The sequence below is a fragment of the Myodes glareolus genome, chromosome 16 (genome assembly GCF_982192425.1).
Source record: "Myodes glareolus chromosome 16, mMyoGla1.1, whole genome shotgun sequence".
NCBI lineage: Eukaryota > Metazoa > Chordata > Mammalia > Rodentia > Cricetidae > Myodes > Myodes glareolus.
Window position 1 is genome coordinate 60,698,549 of NC_142041.1, and position 21,503 is coordinate 60,720,051.

At 40.3% G+C, this 21,503-nt stretch overlaps 1 protein-coding gene across 1 annotated transcript in view; it reads right to left on the reverse strand.

Annotated features, from left to right (window-relative positions):
• Window positions 1-12,858, reverse strand: part of Trpa1 (transient receptor potential cation channel subfamily A member 1) — a 45,180-nt gene extending 32,322 nt beyond the window's left edge. The window contains exons 1-6 of the mRNA XM_048420357.3: window positions 12,565-12,858; window positions 7,190-7,349; window positions 5,304-5,479; window positions 2,006-2,113; window positions 446-554; window positions 137-282 (exon numbers count right to left, since the gene is read on the reverse strand). Of these exons, the coding sequence (XP_048276314.3) occupies window positions 137-282; window positions 446-554; window positions 2,006-2,113; window positions 5,304-5,479; window positions 7,190-7,349; window positions 12,565-12,675 (810 nt within the window). The 5' untranslated portion in view covers window positions 12,676-12,858. The remainder of the gene's footprint in view (window positions 1-136; window positions 283-445; window positions 555-2,005; window positions 2,114-5,303; window positions 5,480-7,189; window positions 7,350-12,564) is intronic.
• Between the last annotated feature and the right edge of the window lie 8,645 nt (window positions 12,859-21,503).

The window sequence follows — 21,503 nt, forward strand, 5'->3', positions numbered from 1 at the left end:
AGGATAGACAGAGGAACAAAATTTCTTTATGCTATTTGAATTTCCAATCTTACCTGAGTATAAAGGAGCCACCAAACATTTGGGAAACACTAGATGGAAATTCTCAAGTCAGCAGCCACACAGGCTGAACACTTGCCTCTATCATGTCGACATGAGCACCATTGTCTAGACACATCTGAATCATGTCCAAATCACCACTTTGAACTGCGAGGTGGAGTGGACTGACTTTCTTATGATTCACGAAGTTGATATGAGTCTCCCTGCTGTAGCCACACTTTTCGCCTTTGGAAGAAAACACCATTTAAGATGAATAGTGGAAAGAAATAGGATTCTGAAGACAGGACATTTAGAACTACATAAAGGCCCATGTATAAAGTCTATCCTTTTACAGATGACGGGTAGAAAGGTTTCTATACTATGGAGAATATAAAAAACATCAACTCACCAGACTTTAGTATTAGTTCCATGCATTTTTTGGCACCTGAAAATGCAGCCTGGTGAACAGGGTAGTCTCCCCATTTGTTTGATTTACACAGTTTAGCTCCTTTTTCTAACTGGAGGTAAAGGAGAGAAAAAAAAACAGTGACATTAATTAAGTGACAGAGGTAGGCAAGAAGTTCTGTGCTCCTGGCAAGTCATTTCAGCTAGCAGAGCCTGTGGGAGACCATGTAGAAAGCTCTTTAGACATGCAGTCTGGGCAAGAATACAACACAGAACCAGGTAAAACTACAATAGAGACACCTTACGTCTTATAAAGATGAAGATACACATGGTACAAAAATATCAGTCTTAATCTCCTAACAAGTCCAACTTAAATTTTTTCTAGTTCATGTGAAATATTTAATTTTTTAAACACAGGTTATTTGAGTCATCTTAATATTTTCCATTGTAAGATAGCTGCTTGTGGCCAGCAGAGGTAGCTAGAGTGATGAGTAAGGGCTGTTTAGATGCCATCACTTATGGGAAAGTCTGAAGCACGACGACCCACTATGTTAAAATTTCAAAGACTTGAATACTCTATATTCCTTCACTTCCTACAGCGTTTTGTTGTTCTACGTTATTAGTACCCAATATTCAAATAAAAGCAAAATAGGAACACATATTTGTGTATGTACCTATCAGGATATATTTGTATATCCTTTCAGTCCTGAATAGCAGGTAAGTAACTCAGAAACATTTGAAAAAACTAATTTGATGAAATTCCTGTAATGCCTTCATCAGGGGCGCTGCCCAGAACAGAAGCCATCCCCGAGACAGGCATCTCCACTGTCTTGGTGTGACTTTACAGAGAGAGACGCCTGACTTTCTGGATTCAGGCTCTGGAGAAAGCACAGCAGCAGTGCCACGGAATGGAAATGCAGGGCTTTTCTTCCGCTTCCACCTTAGACGTCAAATAACTCTATAACTGACTAGATTCATTTTTTTTTCTCTTTGAACACTTCAAAGCTCAAAATCAAATAGTTTAACTTTTTAAAAATTATGTATATGGGTGTTTTTATCTGTCCAAATGTCTGTAAACAATGTGTGTGCCTGATACACACCGACCAGAAGGGCTGTTAGATCTCCTGTGGTTACCAAAGTGTGGTAATCCACTTATGTGGGTGTGGCAGCCAAACCTGAGCTCCCTGGAAGAAGGGCCAGGGCTTTTACCACTGGGTCGTCTCTTCAACCCCAGGATCAAACGCTTCTAGTGTCATACAGGTTGCTGTATTTTGGTTTTATATTCTAGTCCTACTACCAGATTCATCTTAATCCCTGCCTAGATATGCCTTGTTTTTGCTTTTTTCTTTCATGCTCCATGTTCAGTCTTCTATGTACAATCTAGGGTTTGCATTGGATCCTAGAGCTGTATCCACATAAAAAGCACTGAGATCTAAGTTCTTTAGACCTATTTTCTATGTTTTCTGTTCTGTTAAGCACATAACATACCAGGAGATGCTTCTTAAATAACAGTTTATGACCGATTCACAGAAAGAAAGCTGCAGGGTGTGTTAGATTTACAAACCAGAATCTGCAAAGCTTCACTGTTGTCTTTGGCACATGTGGACATCACAGCTGTGTTTCCATTCTCTCCTTCTAAGTTGATGTTAGTGGTACTGTGGTCCGTCAAGACCTGGACAAGAGGAGGATATCATAGATATCATTGTTAAAGAGCTGGACAGCTAGCTTTCAAATAGGGTCACGTCCCCCGCATAGACCTGACTGCCAAACAACATGTCTGACTCGTCCTTTCCGATTCCTCTTTCACAAAATACACAATATATAGAATACTATATAGGATCTCAACATGGTCTTATAATGTTTTTTTTTTTTTCTGGTACCAGTAACTGAGCCTAGTTGTTCATGCTTGTTGGACCTTGTTCAACTACTGAGTCATTTCCCCAACCTTAATTGTGGATTTATTTTGAAGATTGATACAGGGATTGCCCAGGATTGTCTTTACGTTGCAGTGTAATTTAGACAAAGGCTTGAATTTTCTATCCTTCTTCATTCACCCCTGAACCACTGAATCGCAAAGCTGTGCTGCTGGCCTAGCAGTTAAATTGGGTTTGTTATTGTTGTTTGTATATGTGGTAAAGCGTATCAAACCAGCTGTTCCCTAGAATCTCCACTTCTTCAAAACCAACAGCTTCCTAGCAGAACTCCTTTCCAACAGAGTGTGCCCCAAAGTGACCCTCAGCAGACGAATTAGCTAATCAGTGAGTCCATAGGAGAAAACGTGAGCTGCGGTTTAGTGCATAAGAACAAACAGGGAGCTCTTTATAAGTGAAGAGAAATTAGAAGCAATGGATCTCTCCACAGATTTCAGGCACCGTCAGGGGCTGCTCTTCAGGTCCAGTTTCACATGCAAAGGAACTCACCAACGTCTGCTAGCAGCAGCATCCCCATCCTTGCCCTCACATTTGCAGACCACAGATCTGCAGCATGTAATTACTGTACTGTCACAAGCATACTCTTTCAAAGGTTGAGTTAAATTCTAGGAGGCAGTGGTCACAGAGAGAGCAACCTAACTCTGCACCTACCCCCATTCAGTCATGACCAGACATGTTCAGAAGCTCTGCACGACTCTCCCGGGTCCTTTGGTAGGAAAGCAGAAAATCTAAGGAAAGGCTTAAGCTACTGAGACAAATTAAACCTGAAGGACAAAGACCACCTAGAAATAGGCCATGCCCAAGCCTCTTGGTGAATGGTCCCTAGTGAATACTGTCTATGGAAGAACTCAAGGTGATTCATAGATGATGATTTTGGCATTTTAAAACTTCATAACTTTATAGATAACAGTGGATATTTTTGGACTGGGAAAGGTTGCATAGGTACAGGCTAGACCACAGGCAAGGCTAGAGAGATAGGCTGGGGACAGCATTACTGTCTATGAGCAAATCTTCTCCTCTTTCTCCTATTGTCACGATGCAGGCAGATAAGAACTCTCTAAGACATGGTCATAGTTGGGAAAACAAAGGCTGTCTAAGGCAGAAACGACTCAACTCTGGTTCTCTTGATTTTGTGTTGTTCAGGACAACTAGTTTTTGTGATTTTGTTTTGCTGTGTTTTTATCTGTACACTGACTTCACAAATTAGCTGTGGGTTTTATTTCTGAACTTTTATTTCTATGACTGTTCTGAGAAGTTTTCTCATTAACAGTAGTTTCCCAACAACTACCTGCCTTTGAACTCCCAAAGCACACTTTGAAAGACAAGACAGATGAAGCTAATGACCATTTATTTATGGAAAGAGTCTTCAGGGAAAGCACCAGAGCTCTATGAGGAAATAGATGGCACCACTGGGCGGGCCCTGCAGCTGCTAATGATGGGAGCAGCATCTGGCTTTTGGATGATGCAGGCATTGGGAAGAAGCAAAGAGCTGTGCTGTTTCCATGGACATTTCCCAGCCCCTTCTCAGGGGTCCTGCCCAGTCTTCACAATAACCAATGCTTCAGCCACCTCCTCTGCTATTCATTTTTCTACTTCACTCAAATAATCACCACTTATCAGGACAGTGTCAAGAATTACAATTTTGTTCAGACCAATAAGACATTGTCGCTCCTTCAGAAATAACTAGCCAGCTGGGAAAAGGGCACATCAACATTTAATGACACCGTCAAGTCACAAAAATTTAAGGTAGGACTTCAGAACCAAATCACAGTGAGCATGATGAAAGGGGCTCCCCTTTCTCTCCACGCGCTAGACTTCAGACCTGGCCAAGAGCTGGGAGAACGTTCCGTGACAGAGGAGCCTTGGACTCTCTTTTGCGATTTGTTAACAGTTGGCTTGGGTGTTAGCACCTTCACCATAAACATCACTTCCAGTGTTGTTTCTGTCCACAGAAGCATCTGTTGTTAGTTCCAAACAGCCTGACTTCAAAACCACCTTCTAGAACAGTGGATCTCAACTTTTCCCTTTAATACAGTTCCTCATGTTGTGGTGCCCCCAACCGTAAAATTATTTAGTTGCTACTCATAATTGTGATTTTGCTACTGTTGTGAATCATAATGCAAATATTCGATATGTAGGATATCTGACATGCGACCCCAAAAAGGGGCTCCAACCCGAAAACAACTGCTGTGGAACATGGTCAATCTGCTTATGACATTCCTATTTGAGGAAGCAGATTTGCTTTCTACAGCGCATGTGAATCTATCAAGTATAATCTAAAAGTGATGGGCTGAGTCCTACCCAAGTAGTTATCAGGGATTCCTCTAATTGATGAAATTAAAGCCTGGAAAATCAAAAATTTCCACCTACGATCTCTGTACATGTTACTGACCTGTCTTTTACAGACTGTTCGTCTAACAAAACTGGCATATCCTAGCTATGAATTCTGCCTTCGCTCAGGTTCCAGTCATCCTTTGCGTTTTAGTCAGGGAATAAAAGAGACCTAAATGGCCAAGCCTAGAGCTGGAGATGTGCAATTATTTAATTCTCTCTGTGCCTCTTACTCAGCTATTGAATAGAGATACCAATATTCTTAATTTATACTTTTTAATGAGAAGTTAAAGCTTTTTTTAAAAAAAATGTCTGATAAACTTAAAGTCCAGCAAAGCTGAACTCTGATCGCTATGAGCACCGTTCTCCCAATCTCACTCCTCAGTGTCACCGTCACCATTCTCCTCGTGGCCATCATCAGCATCACCACAGCATCTCCATTAGGATTCTCCATCTCCTCCTCCTCCTCACCGTCATTTGGTGAGAAATAGCATCACTGTTGTCATGCTTCATTTGCCATTGCATGACACTCGAAGTTGGTTACTCTGAAACAGGAAACGAGTCAGATCAGCCCCCCTCCCAGCTGGCCAGTAGCCTCACCTTGATCATTTCGTTGCACGAGGACTGAACGGCTATGTGAAGGGGTGCCATCATACTGCTGTTTCGGAGGTTTGGATTTGCTCCTTGACTAAGAAGAAACTTCACACTTTCGACTTGGTTTTTTTCTGCAGCCCAATGTAATGGGGTATTTCCACAACTATCCATTGTATTCAGTACTAAAGAAATAACAAAATAGGCATCAGATTGCATTTGGGATGTTTTTAACACCTCCAGAGTAACTACACACTTCAAAACTCACTGTTGAGTGTTTATAAAACCAGCTACATTGTCTCAAAATGTAGAGGTAGGATATAGTTAGAATTCTCAAAATTATCCAATGGACACTATTGGAGACTATATGAAAGTTTGTACAGATATTACAAATTGGGTTAAATTTTTACGTAATATTTGTAAAAACAGATTCTCTTATTGCTAAATTCTTATCTGTATATTAGTTTCATAACGGTAACAAAATTCTGAGATTCCATCAGAGCGTATCCTAACTAGGTGCCATGTGATTGTGATTTCCATCAAGCTTACAATTGTCCCAAAGATGTCCCCAAGACAAATAGGCAAAAAGATGAAGATGCTGAAACTTAGAGGGACTGAACGTAGCACACTGCTACTAAGGAATTATATGAATCACTCAACTATGTCAGCCAAGCTTGGTAAAGCATATAAGTATATATCCAAATGTGTATCTGTAAGTATAGAAGCACACATTCCTTACAAAGCTGTGGGGAGAATAATATTGGGTCATGTCTGTAAATATCTTAGAGTGTGTGGCCTATGGCAAGGATTTCAAAAATATTCATGAGAAATGTGGCAGGTCATTACTAAACTCCCAAGCTAGATTTTGAGCCCCCAGTGGTGGGCACCCAAATCCGCGTCTTTGTACAGTAGACACATGGTGCGATTTGCCTTGTGAATGCTGTGTGAGAATAGACTGTTCCTCCTCCTGCATTGCCCTGTGGCTGGGATAAGGTAGTCATGGTGGTATAACAGTAAGTCTGAAGAAACGAAAGGTGTTCACTCATGAATCAAACTTGGTAACAATCAACAGTAGCAGGAACCACGAGGCAGCCAGGTTTCCTGTTTCTCTCTCTTCTAAAATTCCCTTTCTCTACTCCTTTCATTCATTTGAGTTTCTAATTCTCAGCCCACTCCTCCCCAATACACCTTAGACTCCCATTCTGCTTAAGCAAGACAAAATATTTTTTCAGCATCAAAGAGTTAAACAGCTTCATTCACCAATGCACAACTTGAATGAGATTTTAGCTTGACCCCTTTTCACAGTTCATTTTCCTGTAACCACGGGGGCTTTCTAAAGCAGGACTTTCCTGTGACCTCCTTTCTACTTGATGTCTTTGTCACAACTGATCTCCCAAACTTATCATCCGGGTGCCTTTCTCTCCTGCCTGTGCCCCACCACCCTCTTGTTCACTCCACTCCACCTCTGCCATTGGTCTCTTTGTCAGTCCCCCTAGCTACCTCGTATTCATGATCCCTGATCCTAGACTATGTCCGTGCCTGTCCTCAATCTCATCAGCCTTTTCAAGGCAAGGTCCTAGAGCGATGACTCCATCCTCTGCAATTCTGATTGTGCATGACATTTCCAAGAGGACACGCCCAGGATTATGCAACTTCAGAGTAATTAAATCTCGCACAGTCACACTGACTTTGTGCCTGTTTGGTCCGGTGAGTCAAGCTGTTCACCTGATCTCCTAAAGTCGAGCTCACAGAGTCCACTCCGGCTTCCCTGCACGTGCTCTTCACTTTCAGTCTACCCATAAGCACAGTCAACATCCCGGGGGGCAAATCTCCAGGTCATCCACCCACCTAAGAGGTTGATGTCTTTACAAACCCGCACTGAGGTACTTGGTTACCTTCACAAGAAGATCCATGGATGATCATCCTCATGAGCTCAATTTGCCCTTCTGCTGCTGCGTGATGCAAAGGGGAGATATTTTCATCTTCATATTTGCTTAGTTTTCTTCGGTTCTTCATCAAGTCTTCTAGTCTATATATATCTCCTTCCATGTTCACCTAGAGGAGTATAAAAAGTCCATTACCTAAAATAAGCATGTACAAAACTTTAAAATACAAAATTAGTCTTGTAATATCCTTGTGACTTTACTAGTATTCAAACTGCTATGTTTATAGCAAATAGCTTTCTTAAAGAACACAGTACATAGAGACATAAAGTAGGTAAATGCCTATGCATTGACGAATGCATTAAACAAATGTTCTATGTTTCCAACCATGATCTTACGTATGTTCTAGAAACCAAGGCCTCAGGAAATGTTTTGAAGGAAATTTACAAAATGTGCTGAGAAATAATATATTACAAACTGCAGAAGACTTTGCTTTGCTGGGGGAAGTTTACTTCAGTTCCAACAAGAGGAATCAAGAACTGGCGGGGCTGAAAATGATCGTAGCATAGTGAAGCATGTGTGGAAATGGTATCTGAAAGTCCTTATTTTGTACTTAATAGACCCTGGCAAAAGTAACAAGAAGAGGAGTCTATGAATGTGAGGCTTGTTAAGTCTAGGAATCTAAAGTATTTCATCTTTGTTGGCTCCTCCTGCCTGCAGTCAGTCTCCACCAAACCTCTCCTTACACTCTGAAGCTAGGATCATCCCAAGACAGTGTCCCTTAAGGACTTGTTCAGGGGTCTAAAACAGCTGCCCTACTCCTGAGCACAAGCAATTCCTGCCAAAATTCAAGAATTTCCACTTAATATCCATAACGACAACAAGCAGTTGTTTTATTTGGCTTCTTGAAATTTGTAACTATCTGCCTTCCACAGAAAATAAGGAACATTAAAATTCAATAATTACAGAAATATTTAAATTTTCCCCAATTGTTTAAACAAGATTTCCATTCAAATATGCATCTAGAATAATTGATGTATATGCAAGTGAATGGTGACGACCTCCTTCCTTTGTTGAGGCTGGCCTTGAACCTGCGCTGTCACTGAGGAAGACAGAAAATTCTTGATCACCTTCTACCTACATATCATTCAAACTGTAAATGTGAGCCACCACACTGGGCATGTTTTTAGGTTGTGTCTACTTTCTAATACACAGTAGCTGGAGCTCACACAACCAGGCTCTCTCTTAGACAGTGTTCAAACTCAAATGGCTTCTAAGACAAAGATTTGAGAAGCACTCTTATTCTTTTCTCCTCTTTTATTTTGTTCACCGTGCTCAGTGTTTGCTACACATTTGTATACTTCATTTTCCATGATACAGTCATATGTGTAATTTTCTTTTTCAGCCAGGAATGGAGGAAGAAAGGAGCTTTCACAAAGAACATAGAGGGACATAAAGACTTTTGCTTGCTTTTTAAGACAGGTCTCATGTAAGAGAGGTTTGGCCTCAAACTTGCTATATAACTGAGGCTGACCTTGGACTTCTGTTGTTCTGTTCCTATTTCTTGAGTGCTAGCATTGCAGGCTTGTACAACCACATAAGTTTATTCTAGGCTCACAGTCAAATCCATGTTTACATCCATGTGAGGCAAGTACTCTAGGGGCTACATCTTAGTTCTCTACAGACTTTTGTGCACACTGGGTTACTGGGTGAGTTTTAGTTTCCTAGAGGTTTAAATGCAAAAAAAAAAAAATAGGAAGAATTCACAGAAGTCCGTTGCAGTTCTGGGGCAACACCAATTTTCAAATGATTTACAATCACACTGCCAAGTTAAAACATTTGACTTCTTTTGCCGCTCTTGGGACCCTTTTCCTCCTACTGGGTTGCCTCTTCCAGCCTTGATATGAGGGTTTGTGCCCAGTCATATTATAACTTGCTATGCCATGTTCAGTCGATGTCCTGGGAGGACTGCTCTTTTCTGAAGGGAAAAGGAGGAAAAGTGGATCTGGGGAAGAGGGGAGGTGGGGAAGGACTGGGCAGAGTGCAAGGAGGGAAACTGAGGCTGTGATATAATATATGAGAGAAGGAAAACATGCCTAAGTTGTTTCCAAAGCTCTCTCTCAGTAGCTACTTCATTACAAAGACCCAAATGAACCACAAGGCAGCAGCTTCACAGAGAACCAAGGCAGCATGAGACCACAGAAAGAGTCCCCACACAAAAGATCAAGAAAGTTGCTTTGAATTCTCTCCGTGGCTATGACTGGTCACCTTTGCCTCATAAGATAGCTGTCAAAACATAATTTGTAGTTTTAAAGAAAACTGCAACACTTCACTATTGCAAAGAAAAATTATCAAATAGAGCAATGATGGATTTGACATGTTAAGATTAATTCACTAAATGTGAGGACTGAAAAACCTAAAATATCTACATTTCCCACTTTGGATTTTATTCTTCTAGCCACATAATAGAACCTAAAGAAACAAACAACAAAACACTTTATGTTGGCAGTATCTTAAAGAAAAATGTGTTACTTTCCAACTAAAAACCAACTAAAAACCAGTGACTATAGGATAGTCCAAAGACATCCAGCCGTTCTCAGATTTACACATAATCAATAATTAAACTGAGGTTCTTGAAGAAATGGAGCCTCCTCCTCCTCTTAACGCCTTGCCTTCTGAAAGAAGTTGCTCACCAAAATCAATTTGAAAGCATTTTAGTGTTTGAATTCGATTTCTTTGAATGCTAATATGGGATACTGTTGCCCATTACCAACAGTTTCCAAGTCTGCTGTGGGGTTGGTAACTGACATAAACGCGCCACACTCTTTAGAGAAAGGACTCGCTTCACAGGTTTGATAGATACTGTTGAGTTCACAGTGACAAGACAGTCTACACACATGTCACAGGAACTCATGAAGTGTGTTAAGCCCTCTCTGTTCAGAACCTAAAATGTCATCAGGAAATTCCTTAAGAAAGTTTGTAAGACAGACCTGAGATACTCATAGATAAATTATTATATAAAATAAAACCGTTTAATGCTACTGACTTGTAGTACATTTTGTTCTTGCTTTTTGTAACAGGATATTTATTTATTAAGAGATATCTTTGAAAAAGTTTTATGCATATTTTCAAATCTGGAAAGCACACTAAGAAATCATTTTAATCTCAGTGTTATTCCAGAACTGCAATGTGGTTTCATTATTTCTTCCTAGTTTATATATTTAAGTCTCTGGTGGATTACATATGATAATTAATCTAGTATAGTTTCCTGTTTTGAGTAGTCCCTAAGCTCTTAGGCTCTTGAATTCCGATTTCTATGATTATATTCAAGACACTAGGCACTAGATTAATTTTACAGAAATCAGTTCTAAGTCAAGCCCTTCAAATTAGAGACTTCAAGTCCATCTGTTTTAGTCTGCTTGAATGAAATATATCTAATCAAAATAAATCAAAAGGGGAAGAAAACTAAAGTGAGAAATTATATATAGCTAAAGCATGGTTAAATGCCAAAATATTTTTTAAGCCCCTGGTAGCTTGTTGGACCCCATTCCCTATGGTGGGATGCCATACTCAGCCTTAATGCAGGAGGGTGGGGGAGGGGCTTGGTCCTGGCCGACTTAGTGTTCCTGACTTCATTGTCTCTCCATGGGAGCCCTTACCCATCTGGAGAAGTGGATGGGGGTTGGGCTGAAGGAGGAGTGGAAGGGGGAACTGTGGTTGGACTGTAAAATAAGGGGGAAAAAAGCATTAGCTTGAGTTAATCCATTGAGCTAGTCAATGAACCTAAAGATACTAAAAGAAAACCGTAAAGAAACCATTGGGACTGGATGGTAGAAATTCCTCTACAGATCTCTAGAAAACTGAACTTACATAAAGGATTTTTTTGAAAATATAAAATTCCTTTCTGCCCCACATTAATTGTAATGATAGCATCTTAGTACCGAAATTCACCAATGATGTGGTTCCTCCTACTAAAGCAAAAGGCCTTGGTTAACATGCTAAGTTTAGGTGGGATGGGGAACAGGGTTCAATCTGGAGGCCTTGCGTCTAAGTTTCTATGAGGTAGGACACCTCTGACTTGGGGTTATAGACCTCAGTCGGGCAATGTCTGCCAAAACTAAATCTGTTTTGACACTCTTGCCTCTGTTAGGGCAAAACTGTCAATGGACAAACATACAGATTGAGATACCACATTTGTCACAGATTTAAAAAAAAAATCAAAGCTAAATAAAATGGCAAAACAAATAAAATGACCGAAGTACATAAGTAGTTAAATAAAACATGATGTGATCCCCCACAATGGAATGTTGTGAAGTGGTTATTTATTTATTTATTTTTAAAAAGCAACTTTCTAAGTACTGAATTGAAAAGTACTCTAAAATTTACTTAATGTGTGAATTAAAGTCCAGTCTCTGTGAGCTCATACCTTTGTAAGCTAAAGAAAGCTCTGTGAAAGTTTGTGTTCGCACAAGCATTTCGTTTTCCTCTGAATAATGCATAAGGAACTATTAACATGGTTCCACGGTGGAGAGGAATTCGCAATGGGTGCTGAAAAACCACAGTTAATCTCGTGACATTTCAAAAGAACCCCTCCCTTTCTTGCTATCAGGCTATGGAAATCTAATGGGTTTTCTGGGCAGCGGACAGCCAGCCTCTACCCTTCAGCGCAGAGTGGCGGCTTCAGCATCAGCTTGGTCGTGTGTGCGACTTTCTTGTAAGTCAGAACAACCAGGGAACTGAGAACTCTTTGAGGCTACCGTCCCAGCTATCCTCAGATCCTCACTAGGTCTCCCCTGAGGAGAACCCAGACACACCCACTGCTGGTCTTGCTTCAATTTGTCCTCAGCAGGCACCATTTGCAAGAGCCGAGTTCTCTGTTTCACTTTTAGACAAAACTGCTCCTCCACTCCACTTGTTGGATCTCTGTCTGACTACCAGATCCTCGGCTGTAGCATCCACTCCAGTTCAAAGGAAAACTCCGCTTAAACGCCCAAGTGGAACGGCACACCCTCCACATTTGTCCTGGCTTCCTGCCGTCCCGGGATTCTAATTCTGTTACATATCAAAAGTACTTCAGGGAAACATCTCTGGCATCAATCCATCTCCTGGCAAGATGGGGTTAAACAAACAAGTAAGCAAAACAAAGGACCAGCTGGCAGCGTGGTGACGGGCGCTTTACCAGTGTGACCCCAGGGTCCATAATCTTAAGCATCACTTACCATGGAACTCAGTACCCTGATAACACTGGTCTCCTGCGTTGTCCACATTCACTGCTTCCTGAACTTGTATAGCAAATGAATCAAAATACTCCACGCAAGGAAAGCCCCAGCCTCTCACCTCCCACACTGCCCTAGCACGCTCCAGACCGCCGGCTGATTTCCCAGTACCTTAAAGGAATCCTTAAAGCAGTCTGTGTCTTCCTTCACGCCGCAATAGGCAACGCCCTGGATCTCCTTCCTCTCCTCTGGGCGCAGCATCCTCCTCAGGCTGCACTTCATTGACTCCACCTGGACGCCAGCTGGTACAGCTGCTCTCCACAAGGCGGCACCTGGTGACAGGGCACTGTGAGTTGGAGCCAAGCGTGGGACCTGCACCGGGTCTCTGCTTCAGAGATCCCAGCACCCAAAGCCCAGCTCTGTTGCAGGCTAGGAGGAAACTTCTGTGAAGAGTTTTCTCCCCAGCAGGGCTACTTGTAGAGCAAGCAGCGCAGGCGGGGCTCAGGAATCCAGAAATGAAGCACGTGGGCATCTGCCCAGGACTTGCCTCTTTGGAGGAACACAGTGACATTCCAAATTGGTGCGAATCCAGTGAAATTGTTTTAAAAAGTAAAAATAAAGCAACCCATCAAAGAGGTGGCAGGGAGTGGAGAAGAAATCATGGGACAGGAAAGCGTGGGGAAGGAGAGAAAGAGAATGTAATCCGGAACTTTTAGAAAAAAGTTCCCCCAATTAAAAGTCTGGGAGTTGGACTTGGGATGCTGCTGAAAGGGGGAAGCGCTTGCCTAATCTTCAGGAAACCTTGGGTGTCATCTCAGTTCTGCTTAAAACCGGCATGATGGTGCAGTTCCTCCCGCAATCCTAACATCTGTATATAGTCTCACTACTGGGAAGACGGAGGCAGAAAGTTCTGAAGTTCAAGGTCACCCTGGACTGCATAGCAAGTTTGATGTCAGCCTAGGCTCCATGAGATTGTCTGAGTACAGCAAACCTTCTGGGGCTCTTCCATCCATCCCCACCTCCTACTGAAGGAGAGGGCTCTGGAATTTGGGGAAGTAAGATTTTCAGCAAAATTTCTCTTCCCAGATGTCGGAATAAGGTGATTGCATTTTAGAACTGGTTCTAGACTCGGATCTCAGATCTCATTTCCTGTAGGTAGCAGTATTAAAGCCACCTTGTGCTTTGCTGCTTTGACGTTTAAGAATGGTTAATGAAAATGTCAGGTTAATTATAAACTGCTATTGATCTGTGGAGGATTTGTCAGCAGCATTGTTTGAGGGCTTTTCTGTTCGTGGGTCTCAATTCACCCCTCCACAGCGTAGGTGTAAACTGCAGACAAAAAAAGATGTCTGCCCCATCAAAGAGACTCGTTTTGCATTAGACATTACGCAGGAGTTTGTGTGACCGCTGCTGTCGCTTGTCCAAGGCGAGAAGGCATGGTAACACCTTGTCAAAGTGAGCTGAGTTCGTGTAGGACAGAACTTTGCTTTAACTGGCTTTTGCTTTAACAAACTGAGCTCCTTTAAGATTCTAGAGCATCTGATTCACACCAGCACAGACCACTACCACCTAGTCCCCAAACCCAGAGGTAGCGGGGTCAGCCACAACACAAAGCTACACCCAGGAAAGGTCGTCTGTGTGACCTAGCTATATTGGGCTGAATTTAGTGATGAGTCTAATAGGTTTAATGACATCAAGGAATCGTGAAAAAGGCTTGTTCTTAAGTCTTCTCATTCATACAGCAAGCTGTGACCAGTTCCACCCCTGGGATGGGGGTGATGATTGCTGGGAAATGGGTAGAGGATGCAGGTGTTGAACCTCACCACTCACAGCTTCACACCAGCGGCCCCTAAAAGCACCGGAGGGATCTATCTGAAGTAGGTGATAAATGAAATTCATATGGAAAACCCAACTAAGGTAAACGTACGCATACGAGGTCCACTCTCTGGGTGAATAAGATTTTCTCTTATTATGAATGACCATGGTTAGTTGTTTCTGTCCCAATGCATGAAGTGTAGCAGAAGTTCAAAGAGAACAAAGGAATGTATCTTAGTAGGTGGTGGTGGCGGTGGTGAGGCAAAGGGAGGGTGGTAAGAAAAATCAGAGAGCTCTCAGCCTAAGAGAAGAATGTGGAGCCAAGGAACAAGGGAATGATGCTGGAGGAATGGTCACCAGCAGCCATCATCACTCTTTTATTGTATCCCTTGGTGACAAAATTCCTATAGAATGACACCTTCTGCTGGCACACCCCATTTACACACACCTATCCTCAGAGACAGACAAGGTCCTCCAAAGACTGGGTCTTGCCCGTTCCTGGTTTAATGCTGAAAGACAGCTGGTTAGCGCGATAGGACTAATCTCCTCCTTCCTGCTAGGAAATCAAAATATTTAGTAATCTCCCTTTTTATCTTCGGCAGGACTTGTCTACTCCATGCCGTTTTCAATCAGGAATTTCTGTGGCCATTTCTTACTAATTGGTACATTATTTCCTGTCTAGGAAAACAAAAATCCTCTTTTCATAAATGGAGCTTCCTTTCCTGCAAAATACTGAACTTTTAAGACACATAATACAGCCAGACTAAGACATTAGCTGGCCACTTACAATTAGGCTCTTATTTCATTTGAAATTTAATTATTGATGAGTGTAAATAAATAGAATTATTTTGCCAGTGATAATTTCAAAATAATTATAGTTATTAGCAGAAAAAACTTTTTAGATGTTTCCAGAAGGTGTAATTATTACCAAATTATTCTTTGACATTAGATAATGCCTTATTCAAAAATGAAAACTAAATGATTTTACTTAAATTCTCAGGGAAACTCTGACTATTTCAGGTGAAAGATAAACGTAAAACAACTAACAAAATAATCCAAAGTTGTCTTTATTTTATTCCAACCAAGTTGCTTTACTTGACCCATTACAAAAATATTTCTATTTTCAGTCATTACCTTCAAATCTATTTTGTTAGTATCCACAATTAAATAAAACTGGCCACTTTAATCTAAACATAATAAACTTACTGAGGAATGCAAAATATTTTTGGTATCTTTAAAAAATACCTAAAATCTCCTTGTGGTGCGTGTACAGTTTGATATATTTTCGTAAATTCGTACAATTGCACAACAATCGTGCTCCAGTTTTAGAATACCTCCATCAATACAAAAAGTCCCTGAATCCAAAGGCAGTCGGCCCTCCTTCCCACCAACTTTTAACCTGGCTGTCCCCAATGGCTTCCATCTTTAAAGCTGTTCCTTTGCTAGACACGTCAGATACATGGAGTCACACGCTAAGGACAGAGGCTTTTCCTATGGCTTCTACTTAAGGTAACGTACTTGGGATTCCCAAAAGTAGCCCTAAATATAAAGAATCTCTTCATTCTTGCTCTCAGTTGTACCCTACTATGGGACTCCCTCTTATTTTTCTTGATCTATTTGGTACTTAATGGTCATTTGATTATTTCTGAATATCATTGTGCAGAACTTCTTATAGAAATACATTTTCATTTACTTGGTCAGACACATAGTAAAAATATTATCTATTTGTATGATATATGTTTAGTCTCATATGAAGTTGACAGATGGGTTTTTACTAAGTGGCTAAACCACTTCACACAGCTCCTGGCACTGCAGAAGTATTCCAATTACTCCATGTTCTCAAAACTTAGCATTATCAACTTTTATTATAGTCATGCTAATAGCATTGCATATGATGACATCACCATTTAATTAGCATTTCCCCCATTGGTTTATAATGCTGTCTATGTTATCACATATTTATCAGTCTTTCATTAGTCTTCTTGATGGAACGCTTATTAAATTTGTCCCTCTTTGAAAATTAAATTGCCTTCTTACTATTGAGTTAGAGAGGTCATCATTCTAGATATGATTCTTCTTAGGTAAATGATCTCAGAATATATGACTCTTATTTTCTCAGTGATATCTTCTCAATATCAAAATTTTAAATTGTGGTAAAATTCTAATTAGTGAGTCTTTAACAGATTGTTCTTTGGATATCATATGTAGATATGTCTTCTCATGCTGATTCCAAGTTGCCTGCAATATTTCCTTCTGGAAGTGTCTGTAGTTTTAGCTCTGTTGTAGATCCATTTTAGTATGTTGTTTGGTATAGCCCTACGCTCTTTCTGTTAAGTTAGATGCACAACTGATACCATTTGTTGAAAATAACTATACTAACATAGAATTTCCTGGAAAATATTGTTAAAGTATTAATTGATCATAAATTTTAGGGTTCTAGTCTATTCGGTTGTATATATCAATACAATAAGTCTGTATTTAAGACAGTATTACATGGCCTTGATTTTGTAGCTTCATAATAGAAAATTTGAAGTTGAATGATCTGAATCACCCAGATTTCTTCTTCATTTTCCATCTATATTCTAAATCCCTTGTGTTTCTATAGAAATTCTAAGATCAGCTTCTCAGTTGTTATAAAAAATGCTAATTTTTTAAGTGATTATGTTTGAATTTATGAATCTTATTAATGAAAAAGCCACATTTGAATGTTGGGTGTTCTGATCCATGAATGAGATTTTTCCTATACGTACAGATATATTTCAAGTCTCTGAGCAACAGGTTTAAGTGTTGTATGTGTTGGTCGTGAGCATTTCTGTCTGATGTGTTCCTAATACTTTATTAGCTTTGAATGCCTTGGAATGGAATAGTTTTGTCACCTTTACTTTGAGATGGTTTGAAGTAATTTTAGAGAAATAAAATGGAATTTTCGTACAAGTCTAGATTACACATCACAAGTCTTAATCATCAATCCTAGTAATTTCTTTAAAAAAAAATCAGGAAATTTATGCATATAAATGACCACTGAGAGCCAGTGAGGGTAAAGGTAATTGATAGTTGATGATCTGAATTAGACATTCCCAGATCCCATAATAAAAGCATCTGCATATGCATATACACTCATGAGCATACACAATTGATGATGATGATGATAATGATATGCCGTCTTTGCCTGAGCTAGGAATGGTGCCACACACCTGTGATCCTAGTAGGTGATCAGGAGGCAGGGGCAGCAGGTTTGGTAGTTTGAGGCCAGGCTTGGATGCATATGGAGTTTAAGGCCAACCTGAATTACATGGTGAGACCCTGTCTATAAAAAAGAAAATCCAAACAGAAACCAACTGTTATATCTTAGATGATCCTCGCCTTCTACACCTCTAACTAATCTATACACACTCTGGCACACCTGAGAAGACATGGAGAATAGACATCATAGTTTTCCTCCCATCTTAGAGGGGAATTATTCCCCATTAAGTATATTAAATTAAGTATCTTAATAGTGTCGCAGACAGTAGAAATTCTCAGAAACACTTCATCATTTCTAAACCATGTACTCTTCTGTATGATGTAATCAAATATTTCATTTCCCTGCTCCCTGCCACTCTGGATGTGAATGAATGACTTCCCAGTGTCTTCATGCTATAAAGTTGCTCTGCTACTTAGTTACTGTATTGCCAAATCATCTACAACAAGCTGGTCCTTGTCTCCAAGTAACCTGGATTTTATACAGTAATTCCCTCCCCCCTCCAAAGCATGAGAATCCTCATTCTGGTAGTTCCGACATCCAAAATAAGATAGGTAAAATGTTTCCTTTAAGCAAAAGAAAGGAAGGGAGGGAGGGAGAGATAAAGGAAGGGAGGGAAAAGAGGAGAGGTTTTAATTTAGTGAAGGAAAGAAATTAATTATATGCCAATAACTACACTATGAATACTTTTCTATCTATGAATTGTTAAGAGCGAAAAGCAAATTTACGCTAGTCTTCGAAATAACAAAGTAAAACCCAAAGCTTGTCACATATACAAATGCTTAGTTAGGATGGAAGGGCTTTAATAATGCAGCTGTGTGCCATCCCTGGGTGGAGGCATCCACTAAGGATTAGAACACCTACTGCAGAAGTACCAGGGAACTACTCTACTGCTTTCTAAATTCCGTGCAGAACCCACCAGGACAGCTCTTTCTTTTCTTTCTGGGGAGATATTTCATCACTGTTGTGGCTTAAGCTGTCGCCAGCAGGGTCCAGAGTTTGAACACTTGATCCTGGTGCTGTTTAGGAAGGTTGTGGCCCATTCTATAATATATTAGTAATGGGAGGCAGAGTCATGCTGGAGGAAGTGACTCACGGGGCTGTGGGCCTGAGGTTTTATGAGATTCACATGCTGAGGTTTCCTACGCCAGCCCCACTTCCTGCCTGTTCCTGCTTCCTGACTACAGAAGTGATGTGACCAGCCCAGTATCAAACTGCTGCTGGCACACTTCCCACACTGTGATCCTAGGTCCACTCCAAATAAACTTGTCTTCCTCTGTCACTTATCTAGTATTTGGCCATAGCAATAAGAAAAATAATGTATAAACCACAAATTCTATTTTCTTAACTTTTATAGAATTTGTTTGGTTTATGTTTGTGTGAATTTTGGTAACATATGTTTTTGAGAAATGTGTCTATTTTTTGACATAAACGTGTTTACAAAATTCTCCAGAATTTAAGTTCTGTAATAATGGCTTTTGTCATATTCTTTTTAAAAAAATAATGTGTAGCCTCTCTTTTCTAGCTAGCTATCATTTTTTACTCATCTTTTCAAAGGACAGACTATCGAGTTTCTTTTTCTCTTACTATTTTCCTACTTAGTGTTCTTCCTTTCTGATCTTTTCCAATATAACAATATTATCATAGACTATGGTCTGAGAGAGTAACTCACCATTTAGAGAACTCGCCTGACATACAGGAGGTCCAGGAAGAAGAAAACCCACTTACAAAACAGAGGCCAAGCATTGCACAGCCGCAGCGATAAATCCTGCTTAGTACGCTTTCGTTTGTGGTTTCTTCACTGACTCATAAACTACTGTTGGGAGTATGTTGTTTGAGTTCCAAGTATATAAGATTTCCGCACCTTTCTTTCTGTTGTTAACTTTCAATCTAGTATCATTTTGGTCAGAGGATACACCTTAGTACAATTTAAATGGACATAAGCTTAAATGTCGGCTTTTAAATTTCTGCTTCCTGGCTAGCTTGTGCTCTATCCTGGAGATTAGGCAGTGTGAATGTGAGAAGAACATGTGTTCTGCTGTTGTGTGGATAAGGCCCTGAACACATTATCCAGCTGAAGATGACTAATAGTGTTCATTTTCAATATTCCTGGGCATTTTCTATACAGTGATTGGTTACTGGAATTCTCACTATGGTTGTGAAAATGACTCTCCTCCTTGAAGTTTGTCAGTACCCGCTTCTCCGAGGGGCCCTCTGTGCTCTTAGCTGAGCCCTCTCCAGATTTCTTATACACACTATTTGTGTGCTTGATATCAAGGTTTCATTAGATAGGCTCGGTGACTTTATCTTTTTCTCTTGCTTCTTTTCTTTCTTTTCCCCTACACTTAAAGGAGCACCATACTGCCTCTGACCCTCAGTGTTTCTAAAGAAACACTAAAATGTTCTATTGTTCTGTCTTACAACAAATGGATTTTTTTTCTGTATTTAGAACATGTCTTTCTTTTTCATCATCTTGACTGCAGATAAACATGCTTAAGTGTGGATCTCTGTGTTTTGTCTGAGACACATTCATAATATCTTGAGTTTGCAGAGTAATATTGCTAAGTTAAATTTGAACTTTTCAGCATTGTTCTTTCAAATTGTTTTTCTTTCCCCTTCTCTCTTTTCTTCCCTTTTCAGCACCTCTGTGATATGTGTGAGCAAACTTACTGTTGCCCCACGAGTCCGTCATCAACTTTTAGAATCTTTTTCGTTTAAGATGGTTTTCACTGAGCTATTTCCTGGTTCGTGGATTCTCCTTCCATCTTGCTGTCCATTGAGTCTATTAGTGAAAATAACATTTAGAACTTTTTTTTCAACTCTAAAAATATCATTTTTGAATTGTTGTTCTACTCTCCTTTTCTCTACTAAAATCACATGTTTTGACGCTGTACCATATTTTCACTTACTTTTTAGATATGTTTTCTTCAATCTTCTAAAAATTTCATATTCGTTAACTTGAGATATTTAACCGTCAAATCTAATGTCTACACACTCATAGAATCTATTCTTTTTCTCCACAGTTTTCTCTTGGGGAGTATAATTTGCATTTTGTTGCATCTTTTTCTGGAAAGTTTTGCATTTCATGGGTATTTTAGACTCTCTGGTGCAGCATGTTTCCGTTGCAGTCCAGTTTAGAGCCGGGACTTAACTTTTCTGGAATTAAGCTCATTCTTAAAGACTTTGACACTGCTCCTGCTTCTCAGAGTTGTTTTTTTTTTTCAATTATTCTAAGTTCTATCCTGGACTTTTTCCTAAAATTTCTTAGCCCATTTTCCTTGCACTTAAAGATTATCGTCGTGGAGTTTCTAAACATCGTTCTCCTTTTGTATTGTACTATAGGAAGATGTTTTAATTTGACCATGTAGTTAATCTTCATCTACCAAATATCTGTATCTTTTCATTTTATGAAGAAATTTTATTTCAAAGACTTTTATCCGGTGTTTACAAGGGTGATATGTTCTCACATTTTGAAATTTTTATTTGTGTGTGTGTGTGTGTGTGTGTGTACACGTTTATCTGTCTATCTATCTGTCTCTCTCTGTATGTGTGTATGGGTACACTGTGTGCCTATGTGTCTCTGTGTGTGTGTATGTGTGTGTGTCTGTTTGTCTGTCTGTCTTCTGTGTGTCTGTGTGTGAGTGTATACATGTGTGCATGTTTGTCTGTCTCTCTGTGTGTGCATGCGTGTGTCTGTGTGTATGTGTGTGTCTGTGTGTCAGGTGACACTGTCCCCATCTTACTGAGGCAGGTCTCTAATATTGTTTTTAACAGCACTGGAGCCGGGGAGCCCCAGGGTAATTCTGCTGTCTCTGCCTCCTGTTTCTTCACCGTGGTTGTCCTGCTGCTGCATCAGGAGTGCTGGCATTTAGGACACTTGCGCCTCCACTCTTTCTGTGGGTACCAGTGATCAAACTCACATGGACAGAGTGCATGTGAAGTACTCTTAGCCCAGAACCTTCTGGCTGGCTCCGTTCTCCACCCACTTTACTTCCTGTCCCTGCTTTTTCTCTGCACTCACTTTCCCCTTTCTCTTTCTACTGTACTGCCTTCC